We start from the raw sequence: 27,355 nt of genomic DNA, 5'->3' as shown, positions 1-27,355 counted from the left end.
TATGGCTTCTTAGATCTAGGTCCTTGCTTGTCCAGTTTTTCTCTCATACAGTTACCAAAATTCATTGTCCTTGAAAGAACTTTGGGATATCTTAAATATATATTATTATGCCATGAATTGAATCATGATTAATAAAAACTCAAAGAGAAAAATTAAGGTTCAGCTGATGTTCTGAAAAAGCAAAACAGCCAGCCACTGACTCTTACCTCAACCTCAGTCTGAAATGGTGATCGTGCCTCCCGGAATCTCAGAATGAGACTGCGTGTTGAGAGCTGTCTCCTCTCATTTTATAATCCTCTCTAGGGCTGGGATTAAAGGCACACATCACCCAATTTCTATCAGCTAGTGTGGCTACTGGGTTTAAAGGTGTATGTCATTGTGGTTACTAGGATTAAAGTTGTGTTTTACCATAACCTGGTCTGCAAGGCTAAACAGTGGGACTGTTTTACTCTCAGATCTTCAGGAAATTTTTATTTATTAAAATATAATTGAAATGCTGCTACAATGAATATTTAAATTTTTTAAAAAATATTACCCATCGCATTGAACTGTTTTGCAACTTCAGTTGCTATTCACTAATACAGGGCTTGAGTAATAAAGAAAAGTGATGTTCATGTTAGTTATTAGTTGTTTTGTTAAGTTCTTTCATTTCTCCTTTCTTCCTTTCCTCCTTCCCTCCTTCTTTCCTTCCTAGTGGTATGTTATTTTTTTTTTTTAATAAACAAAGCTTGCCTGCAGATCAGCAACCACACTAGTCAGCTATACAGGCCAGGCAGTGGTGACACACATCTTTAATCTCAGCAGCAACACTGGTTAGCCATAGAGGCCAGGTGGTGGTGCTGCATGCCCTTAATCCCAGCACTAGAGAGGAATATAAAACTGAAGGGACAGGTCGTATGCTCAGTTTCATCCTGAGATTCTTGGTGGCAGGATCACTCATTTCAGTTTGAGGTAAAGGTAAGAGCGGGCCACTTTGCCTTTCTGATTTTCAGCGTGGACCCCAATATCTGTCTCTGGCTTTTTATTGTCCATCTGTCCTCGCTCCCTCCCTCCCTTCCTCCCTCCCTCCTTCCTTTCTTCCCTCTCCCCCTCCCTCCTTTTCTCCTCCCCTTTCTTATGCAGGAATTTAGCTTCATTTCAGTTCTGAAGCATTTTTTCTAAGCCATAGTTTAACTTAAATTTGATGATTCACATCTCATGCAGGCTGTTAGGTGTCTTTGGTAAACAATTACTGAGTACTTTTTATGCAACAATTGTGCTTAGGGTTGAAAGGACATGGTGATAATAAAAAATAGTATTTCTTTTCTATGTTTATTATAAATTTTTTGGTGTAGAATATGTCAAAAGATGTGGTTTAGTACAATTACAATAATTCTAGTTATAATAATTGCTATGTGAAATTGCAATATTTTAGTGAAACTATATTTGTAACCATAGATGATATGGATATTTCATGTTAAATATGGACAGTAATAACAGAGAAAACATTCTAACATTTCTGGAAGCATTTCTGTTCTAAAAACAATTAAGAAAGCAATAAACTCAATATTGTGTTCGTAAAAGTATGAAATCACAGATAAACAGATCAACAAACAATGACACAGTTGCAAGAAAATAATTATGAGTAGATAGAACAGAGTTAACATTAGAGTGCATGGACAGATAGAACATAGTTATATTTAGTTGTTGTAATAAGGGCAGCGGGGCTGCGTCCCCGGCACCCGGCTGCCCCCATGGCTAGCTTTACTCGAAATAATTACACAGAAACTGTATTCTTTTAAACACCGCTTGGCCCATTTCTGACTAGCCTCTTCTAGGCTAGCTCTCGCACCTGGACTAGCCCATTTCTATTAATCTGCTGTAGCCCACCAGCTGGCTTACCAGGAATGATCTTAACCTCCATCTGTCTGGAGCGGGAGAATCATGGCGACTCCTTGACTCAGCTTCTTTCTCCCAGAATTCTGTTCTGTTTACTCCACCCACCTAAGGGTGGGCCTATCAAATGGGCCTAGCAGTTTCTTTATTGCTTAACCAATGAAATCAACAGATTGATATATGACACTCCCCCATCATTTAGTGCTTGGATGGATATAACGCAGTTACATTAGACTGCACGGACGTATAGAAAATAGTTACATTAGAGTGCACAGATGGATAGAACATAGTTACATTAGAGTTCCTGGACAGGTAGAACATAGTTACATTAGCGGTTATGAACAGATTGAACATAGTTACACTAGAGTGCATGGGTGGATAGAACATAGTTACATTAGAGTTCCTGGACAGGTAGAACATAGTTACATTAGAGTTTATGAATAGATTGAACATAGTTACACTAGAGTGCATGGATGGATAGAACATAGTTACATTAGAGTTCCTGGACAGGTAGAACATAGTTACATTAGAGTTTATGAACAGATTGAACATAGTTACACTAGAGTACATGGATGGATAGAACATAGTTACATTAGAGTTTCTGGACAGGTAGAACATAGTTACATTAGAGTTTATGAACAGATTGAACATAGTTACACTAGAGTACATGGGTGAATAGAACATAGTTACATTAGAGTTTCTGGACAGGTAGAACATAGTTACATTAGAGTTTATGAACAGAATTGAACATAGTTACACTAGAGTGCACAGATGGATAGAACATAGTTACATTAGAGTTCATGGACAGGTAGAACATAGTTACATTAGAGGTTATGAACAGATTGAACATAGTTACACTAGAGTGCATGGATGGATAGAACATAGTTACATTAGAGTTCCTGGACAGGTAGAACATAGTTACATTAGAGGTTATGAACAGATTGAACATAGTTACACTAGAGTGCATGGATGGATAGAACATAGTTACATTAGACTGTATTAGAGAAACAACGGACATAACTGTCATAGGGAATACAAAGAGCTCAGTAGTAAAGCTTGTACAGACTTAGACTCACATCTTTTCTTGTTTTAAGAACTGATCAACATTGAAGGAAGATCTTACAAATGAAATTTCTAAATGGCTAAAGTCGGAAAAACTTGGTCTGTAGGTTAACAGAACAGGGTCATCTAAAATTTAGCAAAATCAAAAGAATCCTGATATGACTTAGGAAACCTCAGAATTGCATTTTAATTCAGCTTTTGTTAAGTGTAGATCATATCAGGATCAGTTCTTCCTCAAAGCTTCCTCTTAAAAGAAGCGATAACAATATTTCCCTTTGCTTAAGAAATTTGTTCCAATTGGCAACATCTAGAGATAAGTAGATGGGGAAAATGTGACTCAAAAGAAGTAAAGGCAGGGGAAACTGAAGTTTCCCTTGTGGTGAGACAGCAAAGATGGAGACGGACAGATGGGACCAGAGGGTTGAGAAAAGTTCGGTCCTTTGGGATTGTCTTCGGTTTTAATACAGTCTACCAGAATTTCTTTCTGATTTCCTATTTTTCAGTATCTTTCTTCATTTCTGATAATAATTTGTAAAACTATCTTATTAATCTCTTGAAAGTTAGCAATATTATCATTTCTTCTCTTAACTACTTCTAAATTTCACTTAAATAGACAGCACATATATTTTCTAAAGTCAGTTGTCTAGGACTTCTGCTTTAGGATACAAAAATATCCAACTTGGAAATGTCCAATGTTCCCCATTTTCTTTTCAAATATTTACAAATTAAATTACTGTAATTATCACACATTAAAAACTGGAGTACCAAATAATGTTTTGTTTTTTTCTCCTCTGGCTATTTTCCCTATTTTAGTAAATTTTCTCTTCCCAGAAATGTTTGCCTTCTCTTCTGGCTGTATTGTGTTTGCTTAATGGAGTTGCTTTCTCATGCCCCTCATGCAGATACTACTGTCATTTTTAAGAGTTTCTAAGTATTAAAGGATGGTAAAAACATGTTCTTTCATATTCTCAAATAGCTGTTAAGTTCTTGTGTATGTCACACAGTACTTGTGGGAGTGTCATATATCAATCTGTTGATTTAATTGGTTAAGCAATAAAGAAACTGCTTGGCCCTGATAGGTTAAAACATAGGTGGGAGGAGTAAACAGAACAGAATACTGGGAGGAAGAGGAAGTGAGCTCAGAGATGCCATGCTCCCCTCTCCTGGGCAGATGCGATAGCTCTGTTCTCTGAGGCACACGCCATGAAGCTCCGACACAGGATGGACATAGGCTAGAATCTTCCCGGTAAGCGCACCTAGCGGTGCTACACAGATGATTAGAAATGGGCTAAATTAATATGTGAGAATTAGCCTAGAAGAGGCTAGATAGAAATGGGCCAAGCAGTGTTTAAATGAATACAGTTTGTTTGTTGTTATTTCGGGCATAAGCTAGCAGGCGGCCGGGGTGCTGGGGACGCAGCCCCGCCACTCCTAATACAACAGGTACTCTTTCCACATTCCCTTATTCTGCTAGGTTACCAATTTAATAATTATTGATACTAATAATTATTTGTATCTAACTCCATGCTTGGAATGTACCTCAGCTCAGTGGTAGAATACTTCCCTAGCACATGGGAGGACCTGGTTACACACAGCCTCACAAAATAGGTAAACAATAGTAATAAATTGATTACCTCCCCATATTAGCCCACATATTTTCTTTGTATTTTTATTTTTAATAAAGAAATAATCATTGTTTCTGTTTAGGTGGCATTATATGATATTTACTCAATGTATATGTTGTAGAGTAATATATATTTTCACATTCTTACTTATTTGTACTAAGAACATTTAAAAGTACCTTTTTGCAATTTTAAATTGGGTATGATGGCCCATTACTAGAATCCCAGCACTCTACACAAAGGAAGCCGAGGTCATAGGGTTGAGAGTTTGAGGGCACCCTGAGGTTATACCAGAAGTACATCCTCATACTGTGGTAACCATTTTCTAGTTGAGCTCCAAATCACCTCCAGTTTCTGGTATTCATGCCTTTATGTAGTTCATGTCAGGGTTGGTACCAGGGTTGTGCTGTGTGAATAGTAAAGGAAGTCAGAAGAGATGATGTGTGACTTCTGACTCAGGTTATAGTAAGATGTAACAGACTCATGGGATTGATTAGCGTGGCTTATAGGCAAGCTATGGTCTGGTATCTCTTGAGTCCAGAGTTGTTCAGTCCATGAAGCAGATATCTCAGCCGGTCTTCAGTCTACATTAGAATCCTGAAGAAGTAGGTTCTGGTACCAACAAGGGAATGCCTCAACAATAGGGTTGATGAACTTGCATGAGAGTAAGGCAAGCAAGCAAAAAGCAAAGCTTCCTTCTTTATGAAGGTGTGGCCTAGTCTTAAGGTGGGTTTTCCCACTCAAATGGTCAATCAAGAAAATCCTTTACAGGCATGTCCAACTACTTGTGTTTTAGGATTCCAGTTTTAGTCACGTTGATAATCATAATAGATACCTTAAATTTTATAGGACCATGGGTGAGTGACATTTAGCATCAATGATGGAGGAAGATAAAACTAATAGAAGTAGCCACCCTTACCATTGTCTAACCTGAGATCCTTCCTGGCTAGATTTGGCTAGATTTAGTATGATCAACTGCTTGGAAGCTTATACCTATTATTAGTTTGGGTAGGCCTGCAAATGGAGACAATTAGCCTAAAAAACTTAATAAGGACTCCCCTCCTAATAAGAAATCAAGTTTTAGGATAATATAATACATAGAGCTTTCTGCTTATTTGTGATTTGAAGCTCCACAGTTCCCTTTAAGTGATCTTTTTTACCTTTCCCTCAAACTTATAATTTAAAAATCCATATTACACTTCTCAGTTTAGATGGGGGGCAGACATTGTAGTTCTCAGGGTAAGTTTCTCTTTGTAAAGCTGTCTGTTAGGCACCCATGTTAGAAAAGGCACATTATAATTTACCACATAATAGTCTTGTAATCTAAAAAATACAGAGCATATAAAACAATAAAACCTAAAAGAACCTGGAAGGAGATGGCACCAGCCTGTTCTTTTCCTTAGTCTGTCTGTGTCATTGTATGGCAAAAGTAGAGACAAAGCAAGGGTACCCAGGACTTGGTAGGGCAAAAATAAAAAAATTAAAAATTAAAAAAAATAATAAAAAAGTGGTATTTACTTATTTGGGCCTTTCCATCATTGAAACTTTCCATCATTGAAACTTTCCATCATTGCTGATCCAAAAAAGTGTTTCACCAGGAACCCTGGTGAAGGCATAAGTCACAAACAATCCCACACCAGTTTGGAATTATGATTAATAGGGTGGTATTTATTTAAAGGGGAAAAAACTTACAGATTATTGTCCCAGACAACAGCCCTCTGTGCAATCAGGAAGGAGTCTAGTCACCGGAAATGGAGCAGGAAGCAAAAAGAGAGTGAGGAGGGAAGTGGCTGCTTTTTTAAAGAGAGAGACCACGCCCCAATGGGCTGGTATCTCAGCGGCTATTGGCTGGAGGAGCGGAAGGACCTCCCACAACACCCTGGGTGTCACTGCAATAAGGAGAGAGACAAGTTTCTCTTCAAGGCGGGGATCTGAACACTATAGTTGGGTTTGAAATCCCAGACAAGCTTCTTAGCAATAATTAATGAATGGTCTTGGTGTCTCCCAAAAAAGGAACACAAAAAGCAAATGTATGTAGCACGAATTCTAATTGGTCTTAATAGATAAAACCCGGAGTCAGATATTAGGGGGTGAAAGCTGAAGGATCAGAGAAGCAATGCAAGCAGTCACTAGAGTGACCTTTTACCTCCACCACTGCTCAGACAGAAGGGTGATCCTGTCCTCACACTGCAGGGGCATTCCTTGGACTGCACTGAGTTCCTGTCTCCTGCTTTAGATTCCCCCTTGCCCAGCCATATTACTCCAGTTTCCACCTCCCTAGTGCTGAGAGATTCAAGTTATGGGATCCAAAGTGTTGGAATCACATTTTTTAAAATTATTAATTAATTAATTAATTTATTTATTTATTAATTATTTATTAATTAAAGATTTCTGCCTCCTCTCAGCCACCGCCTCCCATTTCCCTCCCCCTTCCCCAATAAAGTCCCCCTCCCTTGTCAGCCCAAAGAGCAATCAGGGTTCCCTGCCCTATGGGAAGTCCAAGGACCACCCACCTCCATCCAGGTCTAGTAAGGTGAGCATCCAAACAGCCTAGGCTCCCACAAAGCCAGTACGTGCAGTAGGATCAAAAACCCACTGCCATTGTTCTTGAGTTCTCAGTAGTCCTCATTGTCCACTATGTTCAGCAAGTCCGGTTTTATCCCATGCTTTTTCAGACCCGGTGGAATCACATTTGTGTTAGCTGTTTCTCTTTTAGACAGGTTCAATCTTGTGTAGCCCATGGTGGCCTTGAACTCACAGAGATTCCTTTATCTCCTGGAATTTAGGTGTGTGACCCTGCTCCCTGACCTCTAGTTCTAGTGGCTTAGCTCTGCACTCAGATTTTCAGGCAAGCTTTTTATTTGTTAAAACACAAACAAAATATCACTACAAATGTATTATAGCAAAAATATACTTTTACAAAATGGCTACCCAAGAACCCAGTCTGTGCTGGCAACACAGACTACCTTATGTCTTTTATCCCTGATTGTGTGTGGTGACTGTGGCTCATTCCATTGGTGGGTGCTTGACTTCACAATCTGATACAATTAGCTAACCACCCATAGAAGAGGGGCAAGGTTCAGGAAATAAGAATCCATGCTAAGTTAACTACCTTAGATTAAAACAAGACAAGGCAAAAATATATCTCTCATATAACTGCTATCATATACTCTACTTCTGTGAAGTCAACTTTTTAGATACCGTATATTCAGTTTACCTTTTTGTGCGTAGCCCATTTCAGTTAACCCAATGGCCTCTGTGGTCATCTTCATTATGGAAAATAAAGGAAATTCTTCTCTCTCTCTCTCTCTCTCTCTGTGGTTTGATAGTATTACCACATTTTCTTTTTTTATAAGGAAAAAATTGAACTTAAAGACAAATTTAAAAGACTTTTTAAAAGATACTTGCCACTGTCTGTACTAGGGAAGTAGAGAAGAAGAAAATAGGAAGCCGTGCTATTTGAGTTAGGCTGCCATGGAAAATTTTTTTAACTTTAAAGTTATTTTTGTTGTTGTTGTCCATGTATGTATGATCAGGAGAGACATTTGTGACATACCTTGTGCCTGTATGGAAGTCAGTGGACAACTTTGTGGATCTAGTTCTTTCTTTCTACCTTTATGTGAGTCATAGGGAATTGAACTCAGGTTGTCTTAGCTTTATTAGTTGAGTCATTTCCTTGGCATGAAGATAGCATTCCTCTGTTGATTGACACGTTGATCCTGTCTCTTGACTATTGTTTAGCCATATGCCATTATGTGGTTCCATAGTAAAGCAGGTCTAATAGATGTTTCTCTAATCTACCAATTTCCTTTCAAGTAAATATACAGGAGTAGAGTTGCTGAGTCATATAGTAGTTCAATTTTTAATGTTATAAAGAATCGCCATCTGTTTGCCATATGTAAAAGAGACAATGTCCCTGTTTACATCCTCATGAGTACTCACTTCTTATCTTTCTTATAGTGATTTAAAAGGAGCAAGTTATCTCTTTGTAGTTTCTAATTATATTTCTCCAATGGTTAGTGATGTTGAGGATCTTCCCCCCCAAATTGTGTGCCATTTTTATGTTTTTTAAAGGTATCTATGCCTTTTTTTAATGAGCTGTATTGTTTTCTTGCTGTTTAGTTCATAGGTATTTTTGGATATTAGCTCTTGTCAGATTATCATTGAGAATGTTCTCTCTTTTTTAAGAGTTACTTTGCTCTTTTGATTATTTGCTATAATTCAGAGATTGTTATTGTCTGAGATAATCCTGTCTGTCTGATTTTGCTTCTGTTGCCAGAGCTTTTGAAGTTTTATTTTTTTTAAAAAAAAAAAAAGCCCAAAAGCAAAAATTCTATTCCCAACCCAATATCATAAAGGCACCTCCAGTAGATTTTTAGTATCCCTTCCCAAAGTAGTTTCTTAGTTTTGTTTTGTTCTTTTCCCCTTTCCTCATCTTTTTTGCGACACCATTTTCCATTGTAGTTCAAGATGGCCTTGAATTCATGGAGACCCATCTGCCTCAGGCTTGTGGTGCTGTTTAGGTGGAAGTTACTACACCTGTTTCTAGCTTCAGTTCTTTAGTTCATTTTGGGTTGACATATACTAGGAGTTAAGGGCTTGCTTTTATTCTTCATATCAACAATCTTGCTACTCATTTTCATACTTTAATAAAAGGCAATACTGTGTTTTGAATCCACTGACTTTAATAGTCTGAAGCATCTCTGGTTCCAGTCTTCTTAGCTTTTTCTTTTTTCTTTCCTACCACTTTGGGATCCTAAAAACTGGTTGTATGGATGGGAAGTTGCACTTTAAAATCCTAGGGCATATTATTTGCTTAACTAAATTGTTCATTCATAGTCAAACTAGTCACACACACACACAGTTGTTTTCCATTTTTTCATGAGAATAGAGTTTCACTTTCTTGAAATGTTAGAAAGCATCTTCATTTTTAAAAAGTTTATCAGAAATTGTCTATATAATTGAGTTTGTCATGCAGGTGTGACTTCTCAAAGGGAATGAGCGTTGTGGAACTGACTCTTAGTAGAAGCTCCATCAGAACTGACTTTCAACTCAGTTTCGTAGTAGCTTTTAAAAATAGTTTTATGTTTTTAAATAGTTAGCCTCTCACTACTTATGCCATCTAACACCTTCTCTCTGTCGCAGAGAGCAAATCTATCATGCCTGTCTTGCTTCACTAACTTGATCCTATGCTCTTAATAATAGACCTCATCTTCCTTTACTTCTCTTCTTCCCTTGCTCAGTTCTTTACCCTATGGAGGCATCTTTCTGGCCTCAATTTGCTTCTGAAGAGAAGGATGTTAATAATTAAATATCTCCTTGATGAGTAGGCACTTGCTGAGTTCTGATTGACCTCCTTCACCAAGTCTTCATCGTTTTCCAGGACAGTCTCCGTAAGAAGGATAACAGGATTGAAGAGCTGGAAGAAGCACTGAGAGAAAGTGTACAGATAACTGCAGAGCGTGAAATGGTGCTGGCACAAGAGGAATCAGCCAGGACCAGTGCTGAGAAACAGGTCTGCGATTTTATGTAGCTACTAGCAATGCTGCTGGGTAAACACAAGGTAAAACCAGTGTAGGTTAAGGTGAGCTGTGCACACTGACTGCTCATGGGCTTTCAAAACTACTCCATCAAGTATTAGTTCTTAGACTCACATGGTGACTAAAATATAACTGTGCAAGGGTTGGCTCATGTTAACACTGAGATCTCTGTAGTAATAATTTAAGAATGATTCATAGATATTTATGTAGTAAAAAGGCTAACAAAACATGTGACTGACATAACATGCAATATGTCTGTTTTCTACATGACAGTGTAAAACCCCAGCTTTGGAGGTGAATGAGAGAACACAGATGTTTGTCAGTTAGAAAATAGTTTATTTTTCTTTCATTTTTTTTATTCAAAGAGCATTTAAGGTTATAAATATGTAATAGCATATTTGAACAGTATAGATGTGGTAGCACTCCACTGTCAGATTGCCCTGCTCAGCCTTGTGATAACTTGAAAAGTTCTGCCATTGCTGTTCATGGCGTTTGTTTTATATGCATCTGCTTCTTAATTAGGTCTCTGTTATGTGTGTTTATGACTCTTTATTAGAAAGAATAAGCAAAGACAGGACTGTAAATGGAAGGAACAGTTTTAGTAAATAAAAACTGTAATCTTAGTTTCCATTTTGAAATGTGGCTTTAAGATTTAGATCTACCTTGCACAGATACTAAAACATTTAATTTTTGTAACACCCTGCCCCTTGTGTATGTGAGAATAATAAATAGTATCTAGGTGTCTTAGTTTAGGTTTTTATTGCTACAATAAAACACCATAATCAAAGGCAGCTTGGATAAAAAAGCGTTTATTTCAGTTCATGTCACAGTCTATCAGTGAGGGAAGTCAGGCCAGAAACCCAAACAGGACAAGAACCTGGAGCGGGACCTGATGCAGAGGCTATGAAGGAGTGCTCCCTATTGGCTTGCTCCACGTGCTTTCTTATAGATCCTCAGAACCACCTGCTCCAGGGTGATACCGCCCATAGTAGTCTGGGCACTTCCACATAAATCAGTAATTAAGAGAAAGAAAGAAAGAAAGAAAGAAAGAAAGACAGAAAAGAAGGAAGGAAGGAAGAAAGAAAGATACAAAATGCAAAATGAATAGAAATTTTTAAAAAAAATCCACTACAGGCTTGCCTACAGGCAAATCAGACATCTTTTTCTACTGAGGGTCCCTCTTCCCAAATGACCCCAGCTTGTGTCATTTGACATAAAGCTAGACGGGATACCAGGTAAACAGAGTTCAGTGATGTAGTAGTGGGAAACTGATGGGCTAACTCCCCTGCTGAGAAGCTGCTATTGTTGGAAATTAAGGCGAAAGAGCGAAAGATGGTAAAAAAAAAAAAGTGCCCAGTTCAAAGCAGATATACTATAGTAGGTACCTCATAGAGTGCCTTTATAGCTTTATAGTCATTTAATGACTAAATGATTAAAGAGACGACAATGTCATCTCTTCTTAGGAGTACCTGTTTTATTAGGGTACTATTAGTGAACCTTAGCAATCAAACTGTCTGACTCCCTAGCTAGGGTTATAAGCATGTGCCACCCATTCCTCCCAGCTTTGTTTTTAACCTAGTTCTGGGATGGAGTGCAGACCCTCGTGCTCACACTGCAGCCACTTGACTGACTGAACATTCCTCCCAGCCCCTGTCCTCCTCTCTCTTTGTTAGTACCTTCCACCTGCAACTTCTTTCCAGCTAATGTGGGGTGTGCCTCACTTAGGACATATTCCACCTCCATGAACAGAAACTTTATTTACTCCTTAAACATGTGACCCATTCATTACTTGAAATGTGGTTTACCAACTGTAGAGCTTACTCTTCCTACAAGGTACATTTACCAATGATCTGCCAATTCCTGAGATAAGTGCTTTGTTCATGCTGCTATTTCATCACCGAACCAACACATCTGGGTAGAAAATGAGCCTCTGTGCTCACTGGTCCTCTCAAAGAAGATTACAAAATGGTTCCATTTCTTAGAGTCTGAGATTTCTCTTGAAGCAGTGTCCCTGTTCTTACCACTGATCTGGAGGTATCTTACTTCTGTATAACTTCTATGGCCTTTCAGGTCTGACTTTTGTGGCTTTGATAGCAGCAGCCTGCTGGGTAAACAGCAGCATTAAATGAACATTTTAGTGACTTAATTCTATTTCATTAATGAATGAATGGATGGAATTTTATTCTCACCTCTGCCTGCACACTCAAGGACTATAGTCCTCTACTAACTAGTCATCTTAGGGGTTAGTAGTAATCTTATGATTTTTTTTGCAATAGTTATCAAAGTAGTATTTTAGAATATTTTATTCTGTTTTAGCTGATTTTCTGGTGCTTTTATTAAGTACACTGTCATCAGAGCAGTAATTACAGTTGTATATTTAAATACTTAGACTACCTATTTATTTATATTTAGTTCTTGATTTTAAAAGATTATACATGTAGGGCTGGAGAGATGGCTCAGAGGTTAAGGGCATTGCCTGCTCTTCCAAAGGTCCTGAGTTCAATTCCCAGCAACCACATGGTGGCTCACAACCATCTGTAATGGGGTCTGGTGCCCTCTTCTGGCCTGCAGGCATACACACAGACAGAATATTGTATACATAATAAATAAATAAATAAATAAATAAATAAATAAATAAATATTTTTTAAAAAAGATTATATATGTAAAACACAAATAAAACATAGAAATAATTATCCTTTTTCCTGACTTCAAGGGTGGAAAAATAGGTATCTCAGAGGATGAATGCACAAAATTCTAGCCACCCGTTGCTTGCTATTTTAGCTAATGGAAGCTAGCATGAAAGTCTCAGGTAACAACTGGTCCTCAGCTGAAACAGTCAATGGTTTGTACAAACATGTATAAATTCAGAAAATTCAGAGCATTATAATGTCATATAATATAGTTTCCCATTGATATGAGAATCTTTTGTAATTTGATTTTATTTTCTTTAAAATTGTACTTCTGGCCTTTTTTGGCAACTTTGACATTGGGATCTTCAGTATTTATCTTTTCCTGACTTAGAAATAGGTTTATAGGGAGGGACTGGAGAGATGGCTCAGCAGTTAAGAGCATTGCCTGCTCTTCCAAAGGTCCTGAGTTCAATTCCCAGCAACCACATGGTGGCTCACAACCATCTGTAATGAGGTCTGGTGTCCTCTTCTGGCCTGCAGGCATACACACAAACAGAACATTGTATACATAGTAAATAAATAAATATTTTAAAAAAAAGAAATAGGTTTATAATATTTGTAAAACTACTTTCTTTTCTATTGTAAATGATATAAGCTACATTTAACTTTTAAGAAATTCTTTACATCTATCTATTTATCTGTCTATCTATCTATTTATTTATTGATTTATGTGGGGGGGGGGTTGCATGAGTTCTAATTGATCTTAATAATAAAAACCCAGAACCAGATATCCAGGTAAATACTGAAAAATCAGAAAGATAAAGGAGCAAGCCACAGCCAGCTCTTACCTTGCTAACTCCTCAGCTGAAAGGGAGTAAGCTCCTGTCTTCTCCCCCTTATATCCCTCTCTCCTTCCAGCCATATCACTTCCTGTCTATCTGTATAGACCTCCAGACCTCTGGTTAACTAGTGGCTAGCTAGTTCTGCCCTCTGGTCTCCAGGAAATCTTTATTTGTTAGAGTACAAACAAGATATTATCACAGGGAGGACCATATATGATAGCATACCTGTGACAGTCATAAGACAAGTTGTGGATGTTAGTTTAATCCCTCCACCATTGTGAGTTTTGGGGATTGAATTCAGGTCGTCATACTTGGCAGCAGGTATTTTTACTATCTGAACTATCCTGTAGCTCCATTTAATCATTTATAGATAGTTATCGATATATTTCTACGACTATACCTACCCTTCTGAGTCTCTCTCTTTTTTGGTTTTTTGAGACAGGGTTTCTTTGTAGCTTTGGAGCCTGTTCTGGAACTAGCTCTTGTGGACCATTTTGACCTCGAACTCACAGAGATCCGCCTGCCTCTGCCTCCTGAGTGCTGAGATTAAAGGCGTGTGCCATCACTGCCTGGCTCCTTCTGGGTCTTAAACTGGGTTTCATGTCTCTAGTGACAAATTATTGAACTGAATAGCTGAGTGGTCTGATAGTATCACTAATGTAAACATGTTTCTTAGAACTATGAAGATCATTATTTTATAGTAAAATCTAGTTGTTTTTGATTACTAGTTAGATTAGGTACTTACTAGACTCTGAAATGAGTCTTGTGGAAATGTATCATCATCTGTTTGATGGTGACAGCTGGCTTCAAAACAAATGCCACGAGAGCCATTCAGCACTTGACAAGGATTTCTGGCCCATTGAAAGTAGTTGTTAAATAGGTGTGCACTACCATAGCAGAGGCCTGTCTGCTCAGACCTCTCTTTTACATCTGAGAAATATTGTAAGAAATGCATTTATTAGTGGAAATTTCTAAAGTATTTTCAATTTAAAAATATAAACTCAGCTAGAGAAAAAATGCCAGTAGAATTGAAAACATTTATATTATTGTAGACTTTTAAAAGTATAAGTAAAAGGGTGGATAAATTGAAGCATACGGTTTTGGATATGTATTTGCATGTGTGCATGTTCTTGTGTTTGTGTATGTGCATTCACATATGCATATGAATGCAGGTCAGAAGACCACCTCGGGTATGCTTCCTCGGGTACTATCCACTTTTGTGCCTTTGTGTATTTGTGCATGTTTGTTGTGACCAGAGATCAACATTAGGCATCTTCCCCAGTTACTCTTCACCTCATTTAAAAATATTTATTTTTATGTGTGTAGGTGTTTTGCCTACATGTGTGTATGTCTGTGTACCATGTGTCTGCAGAAGCCAGATGAAGGTATCTGATCCTCTGGCACTGAAGTTAAAGGTGGTTTAAGCTGTCATGTGGGTGCTGGGAACAAGAACTCTTTGACTTTTAAGCCCTCTCTCTGGGCTTTCCATTTCATTTGTTTGAGACAAAATCTCTTGCCAGAAACTCACCCATTTAGTAAGACTGTGTGGCCAACATGCCTCAGGAATCCCTCTGTCCCAGCATGGGAATTACAGACATGCACTGCTATGCCCTGCTTTTTTTGTGGTTGCTGGAGATGAAACTCAGGTTCTCACGCTTTTGTGGCAAACACTTAAATGACTGAACCAACTCCCCAGCCACATTGGAGACTAGGTCTGTCACTGACCTGAAACTGTTTAGCTAGGCTAGGCTGGTTGACTGGTGAGCCCCAGCTAACCTCTGTGTCTGTCCCTAGCCATGGTGCCCCGCTGTCTTTTCATGGGTTCTCAAGAGAGTACTGAGTTCTTCATGCTTGCAAGGCAATCACTTCGTCACCTGCTGTTTCCCCGGCCCTCAATATGATTTTTAAAAGCTTTCCTTAGAGTTCTTGTAATTTTCATGTACTAGTGTATGAGATCTACATGCTTACAGTAAGCGTGTCAGACAGCTTAAATGTTACCTCAAGACTAATTTAGACTACTATTTCTCTACATTTAGTAACTGTCCTAAGATTTGTGGATAAACAAAAAGACTCCCTTCAAATGTTGAGCTTTATTATGGCCACTGTGGGGGGGGGAGTATGAGTCTGCATGCTAGCCTGTGCGCGTGCATGTTTGCACGTGCATGTACATACTCACGTGATACTTGGGAGCTCCTTTTCTGCATTCTAAGAAATAAAATTCCATTCTTTTGTTCATTTATTTTTCTTTTAGCAAAATAAACTTCTGATACGGTAAAATGACTTATTTGAAACTATTTTGCATTTTGTTTAAAATCATTTATAAAGTTATCTTGTAACGTTATCTATAAAACTTATTTATAAAACATATTTATAAAGTTATTTTTATATTAAACAACAAAAATGTTTCAATAACATCATTAATAAAAGATACAATACTACCAGCCACCTGGAGGAACACTAACAAGTGAAAGGACAGCAGCATGTTTTTTTTTATTATTTTTTAATATAATTTTTTTTATTGAAAAAAAAATTTCCGCCTCCTCCCAGCCTCCCATTTCCCTCCCCCTCCTCCTACTCCTCTCCCCCTCCTCTCCCCCTCCCTCTCCAGTCTGAAGAACAGTCAGGGTTCCCCGCCCTGTGGAAAGTCCAAAGTCCTCCCTCCTCCATCCTGGTCTAGGAAGGTGAACATCCAAACTGGCTAGGCTCCCACAAAGCCAGAACATGAAGTAGGATCAAAACCCAGTGCCATTGTCCTTGGCTTCTCAGCAGCCCTCATTGTCCGCCATATTCAGAGAGTCCGGTTTTATCCCATGCTTTTTCAGTCACAGTCCAGCTGGGCTTGGTGAGCTCCCAATAGATCAGCCCCACTGTCTCAGTGGGTGGGTGCACCCCTTGTGGTCCTGACTTCTTTGCTCATGTTCTCCCTCCTTCTGCTCCTCATTGGGACATTGGGAGCTCAGTCTGGTGCTCCAGTGTGGGTCTCTGTCTCTATCTCCATCCATCGCCAGATGAAGGTTCTATGGTGATATGCAAGATATTCATCATTATGGCTATAGGATAGGGTCATTTCAGGTTCCCTATCCACAGCTGCCCCAGGAACTAACTGGGGATATCGCCCTGGGCACCTGGGAGCCCCTCTAGGTCCATGTCTCTTGCCAACCCTAAGATGGCTCCCTTAATTAAGATAGGTGCTTCCCTGCTCCCCTATCCAGCCTTCCTTTATCCCAGTCATCCCGTTTCCCCAAGTTCCCCCCATCCTCCCCTTCTCACTTTTCTCTCCCCATTTCCCCTTACCCCCCTCCCACCTCACCCCCAAGATCCCAATTTTTTGCCCGGCAATCTTGTCTACTTCCCATAACCAGGATGATAGCTATATGTTCTTCTTTGGGTTCACCTTCTTATTTAGCTTCTTTAGGATATCAAATTATAGACTCACTAACCTTTATTTATGGCTAGAAACCAATTATGAGTACGTACATCCCATGTTCATCTTTTTGGGTCTGGGTTACCTCACTCAGGATAGTGTTTTCTATTTCCATCCATTTGCATGCAAAATTCGAGAAGTCATTGTTTTTTACCACTGAGTAGTACTCTAATGTGTATATATATTCCACACTTTCTTCATCCATTCTTCCATTGAAGGACATCTAAGTTGTTTCCAAGTTCTGGCTATTACAAATAATGCTGCTATGAACATAGTTGAACAAATGTCCTTGTCATATGATCGGGCATCTCTTGAGTATATTCCCAAGAGTGGCATTGCTGGGTCCAGGGGTAGGTTGAATCCGAATTTCCTGAGAAACCGCCACACTGCTTTCCAAAGTGGTTGCACAAGTGTGCATTCCCACCAGCAATGGATAAGGGTACCCCTTCCTCCACAGCCTCTCCAGCAAAGGCTATCATTGGTGTTTTTGATTTTAGCCATTCTGACAGGTGTAAGATGATATCTCAAAGTTATTTTGATTTGCATTTCCCTGATCGCTAAGGAGGTTGAGCATGACCTTAAGTGTCTTTTGGCCATTTGAAATTTTTCTGTTGAGAATTCTCTGTTCAGATCAGTGCCCCATTTTTTAATTGGGTTAATTAGCATTTTAAAGCAGGATGTTTGTTAAGTATTATAGTATTAGTAACACTAAAGGATAAAACTCCCCAGTAGAAATATTGAGGACATTGTCAAATGGAAACAAATTGTTATGAAAAATACAGAAATTGAAATAGAAATTACATAGAATTTCAACATCTTTAAGCCAGTGACATAACCTTTTTAATGTGATGGACTTTTTTCACTGTATATATTATAAATAAATCTGTGAATCTTTAGATTCCTTCTCATGATCTTTGATTTTCTTACTGCTCTTACAGTTTATCTTCACATGAAATATAAAACTTAGATTGTCAAGTTTAGCCATTTTGACACTCTCTGTAGCTTTGCCAGTTGGGGTCAGTAGATAGCTGCTACAACAGTTCTAAAGCCCCGGGAAGTAACTGTGAGAGATGGTAGGACCAAAACTGTCAAAAAATCTGGTTGGTTTCTAATTGTAATTTTTTCAAAGTATATATTTAGAGTGGTTTTTGCATTATTATGCTTTCTTTTAAAAGTGTGTTTAAAAATAATAATTGCTTATATAGTCTTGACATTCAAGAATTGATTCTGCCTCCAAACTTAGTCTTGAGTTTTAATTTTACATTGATATTTTATAAAGTTGTAATCAAATGTAAAATTAACTTTCAGTGGACCCAAAGTCAAAGGTTGGCACATCCCAGAATTGTCCCTTAGAAATAAGTGCCACAGCCTGTTGATGTTCTCATGGTAGACATGTTACACTTTTGTGTACACTGCTTGAGACCTACTATAGTAGACAGCATCACACTTGGGGGACCTCCAGCATCACACATAATTCTCTGTTTATAGTGAGTGCTTGAGATTTTAGACATCATTCTCTTATCTCCCAGTTACTGATCATGGCAGTAATTGTCTGAGATACAAGGATAAGTGAGCCCAGGGAATCTGACAGCTTCTCTCTGGCTTCTGTATGTAGCTGATGTTGTCTTTAGGTACATCATAACTGAATGTTTTTAATGGAAGGTATTTTCCTAGTGAAATGTGAACAGTATAATTTGTCCTACCCACTAGGTAGTTCTTATATGTGTTATAATCTAAATTATAGTTTGATAATTATTTCTTTCTCTTTAATAAACTGTTAAAAATTCACCAGAGGCAAGTGTAAAGTGTATTAGTTCAAAAATCAAGCAGTATGAATTTTACTCCTTGTTCTCTTTAATATCTGTGATTTAGTAAGTTCCCTAACTCCTCCAATCCCCTCTTTTAGAGGGAAGAAATCATTCCCTTCACAAGCATCCACTCATGTCTCACACTGAGATAACCTATAAAGACTATCTTCAAATGTTGAGATTTATTATGGCGTGTGTGTGTGTGTGTGTTGGGGGGTTTTCATGCAGCCCTGTGTGTGCTCACTTGATACTTGGGAGTTCTCTTCTTGATTCGTCAGACATTAAATTCCATTTTATTTCTTCTGACAAAGTAAACTTTTGATAGTGAAATGACTGATCTTTTTCTCACAATTTGTTTACCTGAGTACAGTCCCCAGAGTCTACATGGTAGGAGAGAATCAACTCCTACAGGTAGACCTTGGGCTTCCATATGTATGCCATATAATGTCTCTCACCAAAGGGGGTATGTTTTTAATTAAAAAAAATAATAGTTGTTATGCCTTTGTCAGTGCTATTTGAGAAAGAAGCTGTGACCTGGTATTTACGTTATTTATAACCTTCTTTGTTCCAGAAGTACAGAAAATTACCTTTTTATTTTGCTTGTGCCTTGTGAACCTGTTTGTTGCTGAAGCAACCAGATTATAGGAGCTACTTAATCATACAAACATATAAGTAATGAAAATCCAGTCTGCTGAAAGAATACTTTGCAATGTATTCATTCAGATTCTTCTCATTTTGGTGTGGGTGTTATTGCTAACCCGTGTTTTAATCTAGTCTACTTCCACCGTCACCCACTACAGCATCTCGCTCTCTCTTCACATGGTGTTCCTGCCGTATGACTTTTTCACTTCCTTCCAATTGAGTTCACTATTGATTTTTGCTTTATCTCAACCCATTAGTCTTTCCTTCATTTCTCTCTCTATTCTGCTGCAATTTCTTGCCCTCGTTCTAATAATTAAATTTCTAAATTCCTCATTCCTCTAATTAAATACCTTTGTTACCCTCCTGTTAACATTTTAGATAAAAGTGAAAACACAGGCCAAGGCCCTTCTTTGTCTCTTCTTCCCTCTCTTGTCACACTGGCACCCTTATTTCCTTTGTTCTGGAGCTTCTGATATTTTGAGGATTTAACTTCATCAGTGTTCACACAGGGAGCAGCTCTAGTGTTCTATTCCCCTCTTCTGGTCTGTCCTAGAGAAACTTTTATTTAGGGCTTGGGATAATACCAGGACCTCATGCTGTGTATGTTCATGGCATCTTGTGCTTTATTGCAGAAATACTCATTCACAATTAAGTTTAATAGTTAATGACTATAGCACACAGTATAGAAATAGTCTCTGAGATATAGCATTATATCTAGCACCTGGTAAGAGTTATAATTTGGTGGACAGGAGAATAATAGAAAAAAGATGCCTTTTGGGGCATGGACGCATGACCACAAATAAGTCAGTAGGTAAAATTGTAGAAGACCGTTGAAGAGTGCTTCTCATGAGTGTGGATGTAATTTTAGTAGAACAGCTAAGTGGGGGAAAGATGGAGTCAGGTAGGAAGCAACTTTGCTTTCTGTGGCAAAGAACTTTAGCCTCTAAACCTTTTTTATTTCATAGAATTCATAATAATGATAATAATTATACATACTTCATAAGATTACTGTGAAGTTTTAATAAAACAATACATATGAAAGATTTGGAACAAGGCCTTTCAGAACAGTCAAATAATATAATATTGTCCTGTTAGTCAATGAAGTACCATGCATTAGCAAGAAGGAATACTGGGTGAGTTCAAAGCCAGCCTGGTCTACTAGTTCCAGGACAGGCTCCAAAGCCGCACAGAGAAACCCTGTCTCGAAAAAGAAACACACACACACACACACACACACACACACACACACGAATACTGGGAAAATAATTTGTAGTGTATAGTAGCATAAAGCTCTGTTAAGAACTGGAGATTTATAAACCGGGCAGTAGTGGTGCACGCCGATAATCCCAGCACTCAAGGAGACAGAGGAAGGTGGACCTCTGTGAGTTCGAGGCCAGTCTGGTCTACAAGTTCCAGGACAGTCAGGGCTACAGAGAAAAACCCTTTCTCAACCTCCTCCCTTCAAAAGACTAAAACTACAACCAAAAGTGATAGTGCAGACCTTTAATCCCAACATCTAAAAGTAGAGGCAGAAAGATCTCTATGAGTTTGAGGCTAATCCGATCTACACAGAAAATGCCAGGTCATCCAGGACTATACTCATGCACATACGTGCATACACACACGCACACACACTATCTTTCTTTCACACACGCACGCGCTCACGCACACACACACACACACACACACACACACACACACACACTATCAGCCTCTCCTAACACATTACTTTAGGTTTCCTATAATTGCTATTAATGAGGATTTAAATGTACAGGGTTTTTTGTTTGTTTGTTTTTTGTTTTGTTTTTTGAAGACAGGGTTCTCTGTAACTTTGACGTCTGTTCTGGAACTAGCTCTTGTAGACCAGGCTGGCCTTGACCTCACTGAGATCCGCCTGCCCCTGCCTTCCAACGGTTGGGATTAAAGGCGTGCACCACCACCCAGCACAGGTTGAGTATTAATCTAAATTTTATTTAAGTCAAGAAAACTAATACTTCTCATGTGGGTGTTTTTCAATGTGACTGCTTAGCCGTTCAGATAATCTTGAGTGTTGTCTTTTACTTTTTTTTTTTAAGTAGACTTTTCCTTTCAAGGAGGTCCTACCAAGATTCTGCATAAATAGCAGGAAAGCTTAAAGTGTCCTTGATGGTTTGTTTTGGAGGAGAGAATGATGCAGATTTTGCTAGCACTGGAAGGTCTCCATGGCTTTGCTTCTTAAGGAATATAGTCTGTGGCTGAGTCATAATTTTCTCCCATTTTGTTTTGTGTGAAAGTTTATTAGCTTGTAAATTAAATAAAACATCTTGTACTGTTGGCATCACACACTGTCAGACCTGAGCTTTCTCCCCAATTTTGTTATAGACAGTTAGGCTAAATGCTTGAATCTCAGTTCTGGCAGGGCTTTTTGAATGTTTATCTTCAAACTTCTGCCTTTAAAAAATTGTGCTGTGCTCGTGCTCCCTCTCCTTCTGCTCCTGATTTGGACCTTGAGATTTCTGTCCGGTGCTCCCGTGTGGGTCTCTGTCTCTGTCTCCTTTCATCGCCTGATGAAGGTTAATATTCAGGAGGATGCCTATATGTTTTTCTTTGGGTTCTCCTTCTTATTTAGCTTCTCTAGGATCACTAATTATAGGCTCAATGTCCTTGCAAGGAACTCAGGACCACGAGAGGTGCACCCACACACTGAGGCAATGGGGATGTTCTATCGGGAATTCACCAAGGCCAGCTGGCCTGGGTCTGGAAAAGCATGGGATAAAACCGGACTCTCTGAACATAGCAGACAATGAGGACTACTGAGAACTCAAGAACAATGGCAATGGGTTTCTGATCCTACTGCACGCACTGGCTTTGTGGGAGCCTAGGCAGTTTGGATGCTCAACTTACTAGACCTGGATGGAGGTGGGGGTTCCTTGGACTTCCCACAGGACAGGGAACCCTGATTGCTTTTCGGGCTGAGGGGGGGGGACTTAATTGGGGAAGGGGGAGGGAAATGGGAGGTGGTGGCGGGGAAGAGACAGAAATCTTTAATAAATAAATAAATTAAAAAATTAATTAAAAAAAATAAAATAAAAAAAACAAAAAAAAAACAAAAAAAATTGTGCTGTGACCTGAAGCACATTTAGAATCATAGAGAATTTAATTATTTTTTCCATTTATTTATTTATTTTTAATTAAAAATTTCCACCTCCTCCCATTTTCCTCCCCCTTCCCCCATCCCCTCCCCCTCCCTCTCCAGTCCAAAGAGCAGTCAGGGTTCCCTGCCCTGTGGGAAATCCAAGATCCTCCCCCCTCCATCCAGGTCTAGGAAGGTGAGCATCCAAACAGACTAGGCTCCCACAAAGCCAGTCATGCAGTAGGATCAAACCCCAGTGCCATTGTCGTTGGCTTCTCAGTCAGCCCTTCTTGTCCGCCACGTTCAAAGAGTCTGGTTTGATCATTTGCTCCATCAGTCCCAGTCCAGCTGGCCTTGGTGAGCTCCCATTAGATCAGCCCCACCGTCTCAGTGGGTGGGCGCATCCCTCGTGGTCCTGACTTCCTTGCTCATGTTCTCCCTCCTTCTGCTCCTCATTTGGACCTTAGGAGCTCAGCCCAGTGTTCCAGTGTGGGTCTCTGTCTCTAGCTTCATCCATCGCCAGATGAAGGTTCTATGCGAGATATTCCTCAGTATGGCTTTAGGATTGGGCCATTTCAGGCTCCCTCTCCTCAGCTGCCCAAGGATCTACCTGGGGACATCTCCAAGGACACCTGGGAACAACACCTCTAGAGTCAAGTCTCTTGCCAACCCTAAAATGGCTCCCTAAATTAAGATATATACTTCCCTGCTCCCATATCCACCCTTCCTCCATCCCAACCGTCCCATTCCCCCAAGGTCTCCCCATCCTCCCCTTCTCACTTTTTTCTACCCATCATCCCTTACCCCCATCCCACCCTCACCCCCAAGTTTCCATTTTTTGTCTGGCAATCTTGTCTCCTTTCATTATCCGGGAGGATAACTATATGTTTTTCTTTGGGTTTACCTTTTTATTTAGCTTCTCTAGGATCATGAATTTCTTAATTATTTAGCATAAGATTTGTGTCTTCTTTTCCTCAGCTGTCATCCTTTTGTTTCTCAGTAATAGTGACTTTGTATTGTCCAAAAGCCATCGTGTGATAGGTCCTAGAGAGCCAGGTTTGCTACCTGAATATGCTGTCTTCATTTGCAGAAAGGAAACAGAAAACCGAATAATTCAAATTGACTTCAAATTGTTTTTCTGACCTGTAGCCAGAGAGAAAATCAGGTAACCACCTGGAAATCATGGTTTGTGGATATTATTCTTGCTTTGTGTATAAAAATTCATTATAATTTATTTGGAGGTACTGAAGTGATGGCTCAGCATTTGAGAGCATCTGCTGCTTTTTTTTTTTTTAATTTTTTCGAGACAGGGTTTCTCTGTGGTTTTGGAGCCTGTCCTGGAACTAGCTCTTGTAGACCAGGCTGGTCTCGAACTCACAGAGATCCGCCTGCCTCTGCCTCCCAAGTGCTGGGATTAAAGGCATCTGCTGCTTTTATAGAGGATCCAGGTTTGGTTATCAGCACCCAGAAGGTGGCTCACAACCAATGAATATACTCCACATTCAGACGGGTCATAATGCCCATTTCTCACCTCTTCTTGGCACCAGGCATTCACATGGTACACATTCAGACATGCAGACACAATAATCATACATATTAAATAAATGAATCTAAGAAAAAAATTAGACTCATTTTGATATATGTATGATTAGAGGCAGAAATACCTAATACATCTAGCACGGAAACAGTGAGAAATTAGGCATTATTTAAGAAAATTGTACTTTACTAACACAGGAAACTCAAGAAGTAAAAGTTTTGAATTCAAGTAGAACTTGTCCTTCAACATGATTGACAAGATGCTAGGAAAACAACATCCACAAAAACAGTTGAAGAGAGTAAGTAAAATACACATTTTTGTGAGTCAGCAAGAGAAGGTATAAGAGTATAGATAGGCAGGGGATCCAGAAGTGTACTTGGTAAGTTGTTAGACTTTGATTTGGGGCTTTAATTTGACTATAATAAAGAAAGAATCCAAAACAACCCAAGGAGGAAGGGCAAATAGACAACAAACCTTCTAACTGTGTAACATGAGTGGGGCCTGTTTGTTTGTTGTTGTTTTTGTCCCGCCCGGTACCCCACAACTGTTTAGCCCCAATGAAAATCACACATAGGTCTCCATAAATTGTAAGCTGATTGGCCCATTAGCTCTAGCCTCTCACTGGCTAACTCTCACATCTTGATTAACCCTTTTCTGATCTATTAGCCATGTGGCTCAGTACCTTTTTTCAATGGGACAGATCACATTCTGTTGCTTCAGTGGTCTGGACAGGAATGGGAGGAATCAGTTTCCTCCTTCCCAGAATTCTCCTGTTCTCATTACATCATTTCTACTTCCTGTCTGGTTTTCCCGCCTATATTTCCTGCCTGGCCAATCAGTGTTTATTTAAAACATGATTGACAGAATAAAGACAATTATCCCGCACCAAACTCTGCTTTTTAAAAAAAAAAAAAAAAAGTACTCCACAAGTCCAGAAGTATTTCTATGAGCTGGGAAGGAAAGAAGGGTACCCAGTGGATGGCATTGGGAATGCTTGCACTTTCATAACTACTAGTCCTGCAGAGTTAAGTTAAAATGATAAGTGACTTTGCCTGTAATTTCAATATTTAGAGTAAACGATCAATGCCAAGCAAAATGGCACTTGGCAAAACATGTTCAATAGGAGAAGGGAAACCTGAAAAAAAAAAAAAAGAGAAAATTAAAACTTTCCCACAATGTGCAAGTTCAGAGATTTATATTGGTGTCTTAAAAAGCTTAATGGGAACATGGCTCATTTGAGGGCATAACTGAGATCAGCAGTTACATTGAAGAGTGTTCATTTGGCAGGGCCCGAATTAGTCTCAGCCTGTGTTGCATCAGCTAACAATTCATTTCTCAAGGTAACTCGCATAGCTTAGCCAAGAAAAAAAAAAAAGGTCTTCTGTGTACCATGAGGCCATGGTAGGAGTGTGGGTATATTAGACACCATACCTATAGGGGACCAGATAATATCAGGACCACTAACACAATCTACCAATGGTGCCAAGTAAGAAATATCATGTGACCATGTGTCAAGAAAAGATTACAATCACAGATCTTAGGATGAATGCTTGATAAATTATGTTCATATAATTTATCGAAAGATGCCAAGACAAAAGTAACAGATAAGATTTAAACTGAGAGCCGGGCGGTGGTGGCGCACGCCTTTAATCCCAGCACTCGGGAGGCAGAGGCAGGTGGATCTCTGTGAGTTCGACGCCAGCCTGGTCTACAAGAGCTAGTTCCAGGACAGGCTCCAAAGGCACAAAGAAACCCTGTCTCGAAAAACCAAAAAAAAAAAAAATAAAACCAAAAAAGAAAAAAAAAAGATCTAAACTGAGTAAAACGATTTGTATCTGTGTAACTTCATGAAATTAAGAAAATAACAAAAACAAGCAGAGATATATTAGACTTAGAATTCTAAAACAGAAACTGCATAGGTGGTCCTTAAATAGCTAAAATATCTTTATCCTCACAGATTAATATTAAGGCATTGTACATGGGTCCTGGAGATGCTCAGGTGGGAAAGGCACTTACTTCCAAGTCTGAAGACCTGAGTTTGCTCTTTAGGACTCATGGTGAAAGGAGAGAACTGACTTCCTAAGGTTGTCCTCCAAACCTGCTGTTTCTGTCAGTCATCTTTATTGCAGTGTGAGGTAGAATGATGAAAGCAGGCATTCCAGTCTGCGAGGGAAAACATTAAGTCTTTTATCATATTTCATCTGCCTTTGTAATTGAAGAATTCTAGTCATAGATTGTTAGTTGTTTTTATCCTGGAGCTGTTAGAAATTTTCATATTTTTTAAAAATCTATTGAGGTGATTATGTATTTTTTCCTGTGTTCTATTAACATGGCATATTACATGGTTTGATAGTTATTGTTAAGCCAACCTTTAATTCTTTAGATAAAGTCCAGTTTTGTGGAGTCTCAGTCTTCATGTTTTGAAGGCGTAAGTCACAAACAATGCCACACCAGTTTGGAATTATGATTAATAGGGTGATATTTATTTAAAGGGGAAAAAACTTACGGATAACTGTTGTCCCAGACAACAGCCCTCTGCGCAATCAGGAAGGAGTCTAGTCACCAGAAACAGAGTAGGAAGCTAAGAGAGCAAGAAGGGAAGTAGCCGCTTTTTTAAAGGGAGAGAGACCATGCCCCAGTGGGCTGGTATCTCAGCGTCTATAGGCTGGGAGAGCAGAAGGACCTCCCGCAACACCTCCCCCTTTTGTTTAAGTAAGAGTTCTAAACCTACTACAAAATTATATACAATAAGTACAAATATCCTTTTCTAACTAGCTTAGGTCTTGTATAATAAATAACTCGGCCAAGTCATGAAAGAAAAGTAACTACATTTATATAGTCTTCAAACCCATCAAAGATCTGAGAAGGGAAATAATGTTACTTGGGTAATTAGGAAGTTGAGTAAAATAACTTCCAAAACATGGAACAAATCACAGAGACAACTAGCTACCTGGGCAATCACCCAAAGTCACGTTAGCAGCGTCGAAGCAACCAACTTTGGCTAAGGCCTAACATAACTGACATACCATTTTCAAAGGCAAGCAACTTTTCAAAACTATCTTACCCTGTCTTGGCAGGATATGACAGTCCTGTTTTATCCATTGATGCACGCTCTGTATCTCTGTCAGTGGTTGAAGTATGGGCATTTCTTTGCCCAGTTCTGCCAAAAAGAAAGGCTCCAGGTGGAGTGTCTTTGGTGCTCAACGTTCTCTCCGGAATAGAGCGGTGTTGCCAAGAGCAATTGTGTCTCACTACCACAA

The 27,355-nt window shown here is 39.1% G+C and overlaps 1 protein-coding gene across 12 annotated transcripts in view; it reads left to right on the top strand.

Annotated features, from left to right (window-relative positions):
• Erc1 (ELKS/RAB6-interacting/CAST family member 1) overlaps positions 1–27,355 on the top strand; it is a 360,167-nt gene that overhangs the window by 170,645 nt on the left and 162,167 nt on the right. For 8 of the 12 annotated variants that reach the window (XR_005972232.1, XM_041630969.1, XM_041630933.1 and 5 more), the window contains one exon: positions 9,943–10,074. The exons of the other annotated variants lie outside the window; for them this stretch is intronic. Coding sequence is in view for 7 of the 8 variants with exons in the window: in XM_041630969.1 (XP_041486903.1) it covers positions 9,943–10,074 (132 nt within the window). In the remaining variant the exon portion in view is untranslated. The remainder of the gene's footprint in view (positions 1–9,942; positions 10,075–27,355) is intronic. 12 annotated transcript variants of the gene reach the window in all.

Source organism: Microtus oregoni, unplaced genomic scaffold, assembly GCF_018167655.1.
Source record: "Microtus oregoni isolate MIOR12 unplaced genomic scaffold, Mior012 000002F_ref0000024, whole genome shotgun sequence".
Lineage (NCBI taxonomy): Eukaryota > Metazoa > Chordata > Mammalia > Rodentia > Cricetidae > Microtus > Microtus oregoni.
The sequence above is the reverse complement of the archived record's forward strand: the minus strand, read 5'-3'. Positions and strand labels throughout refer to the sequence as shown.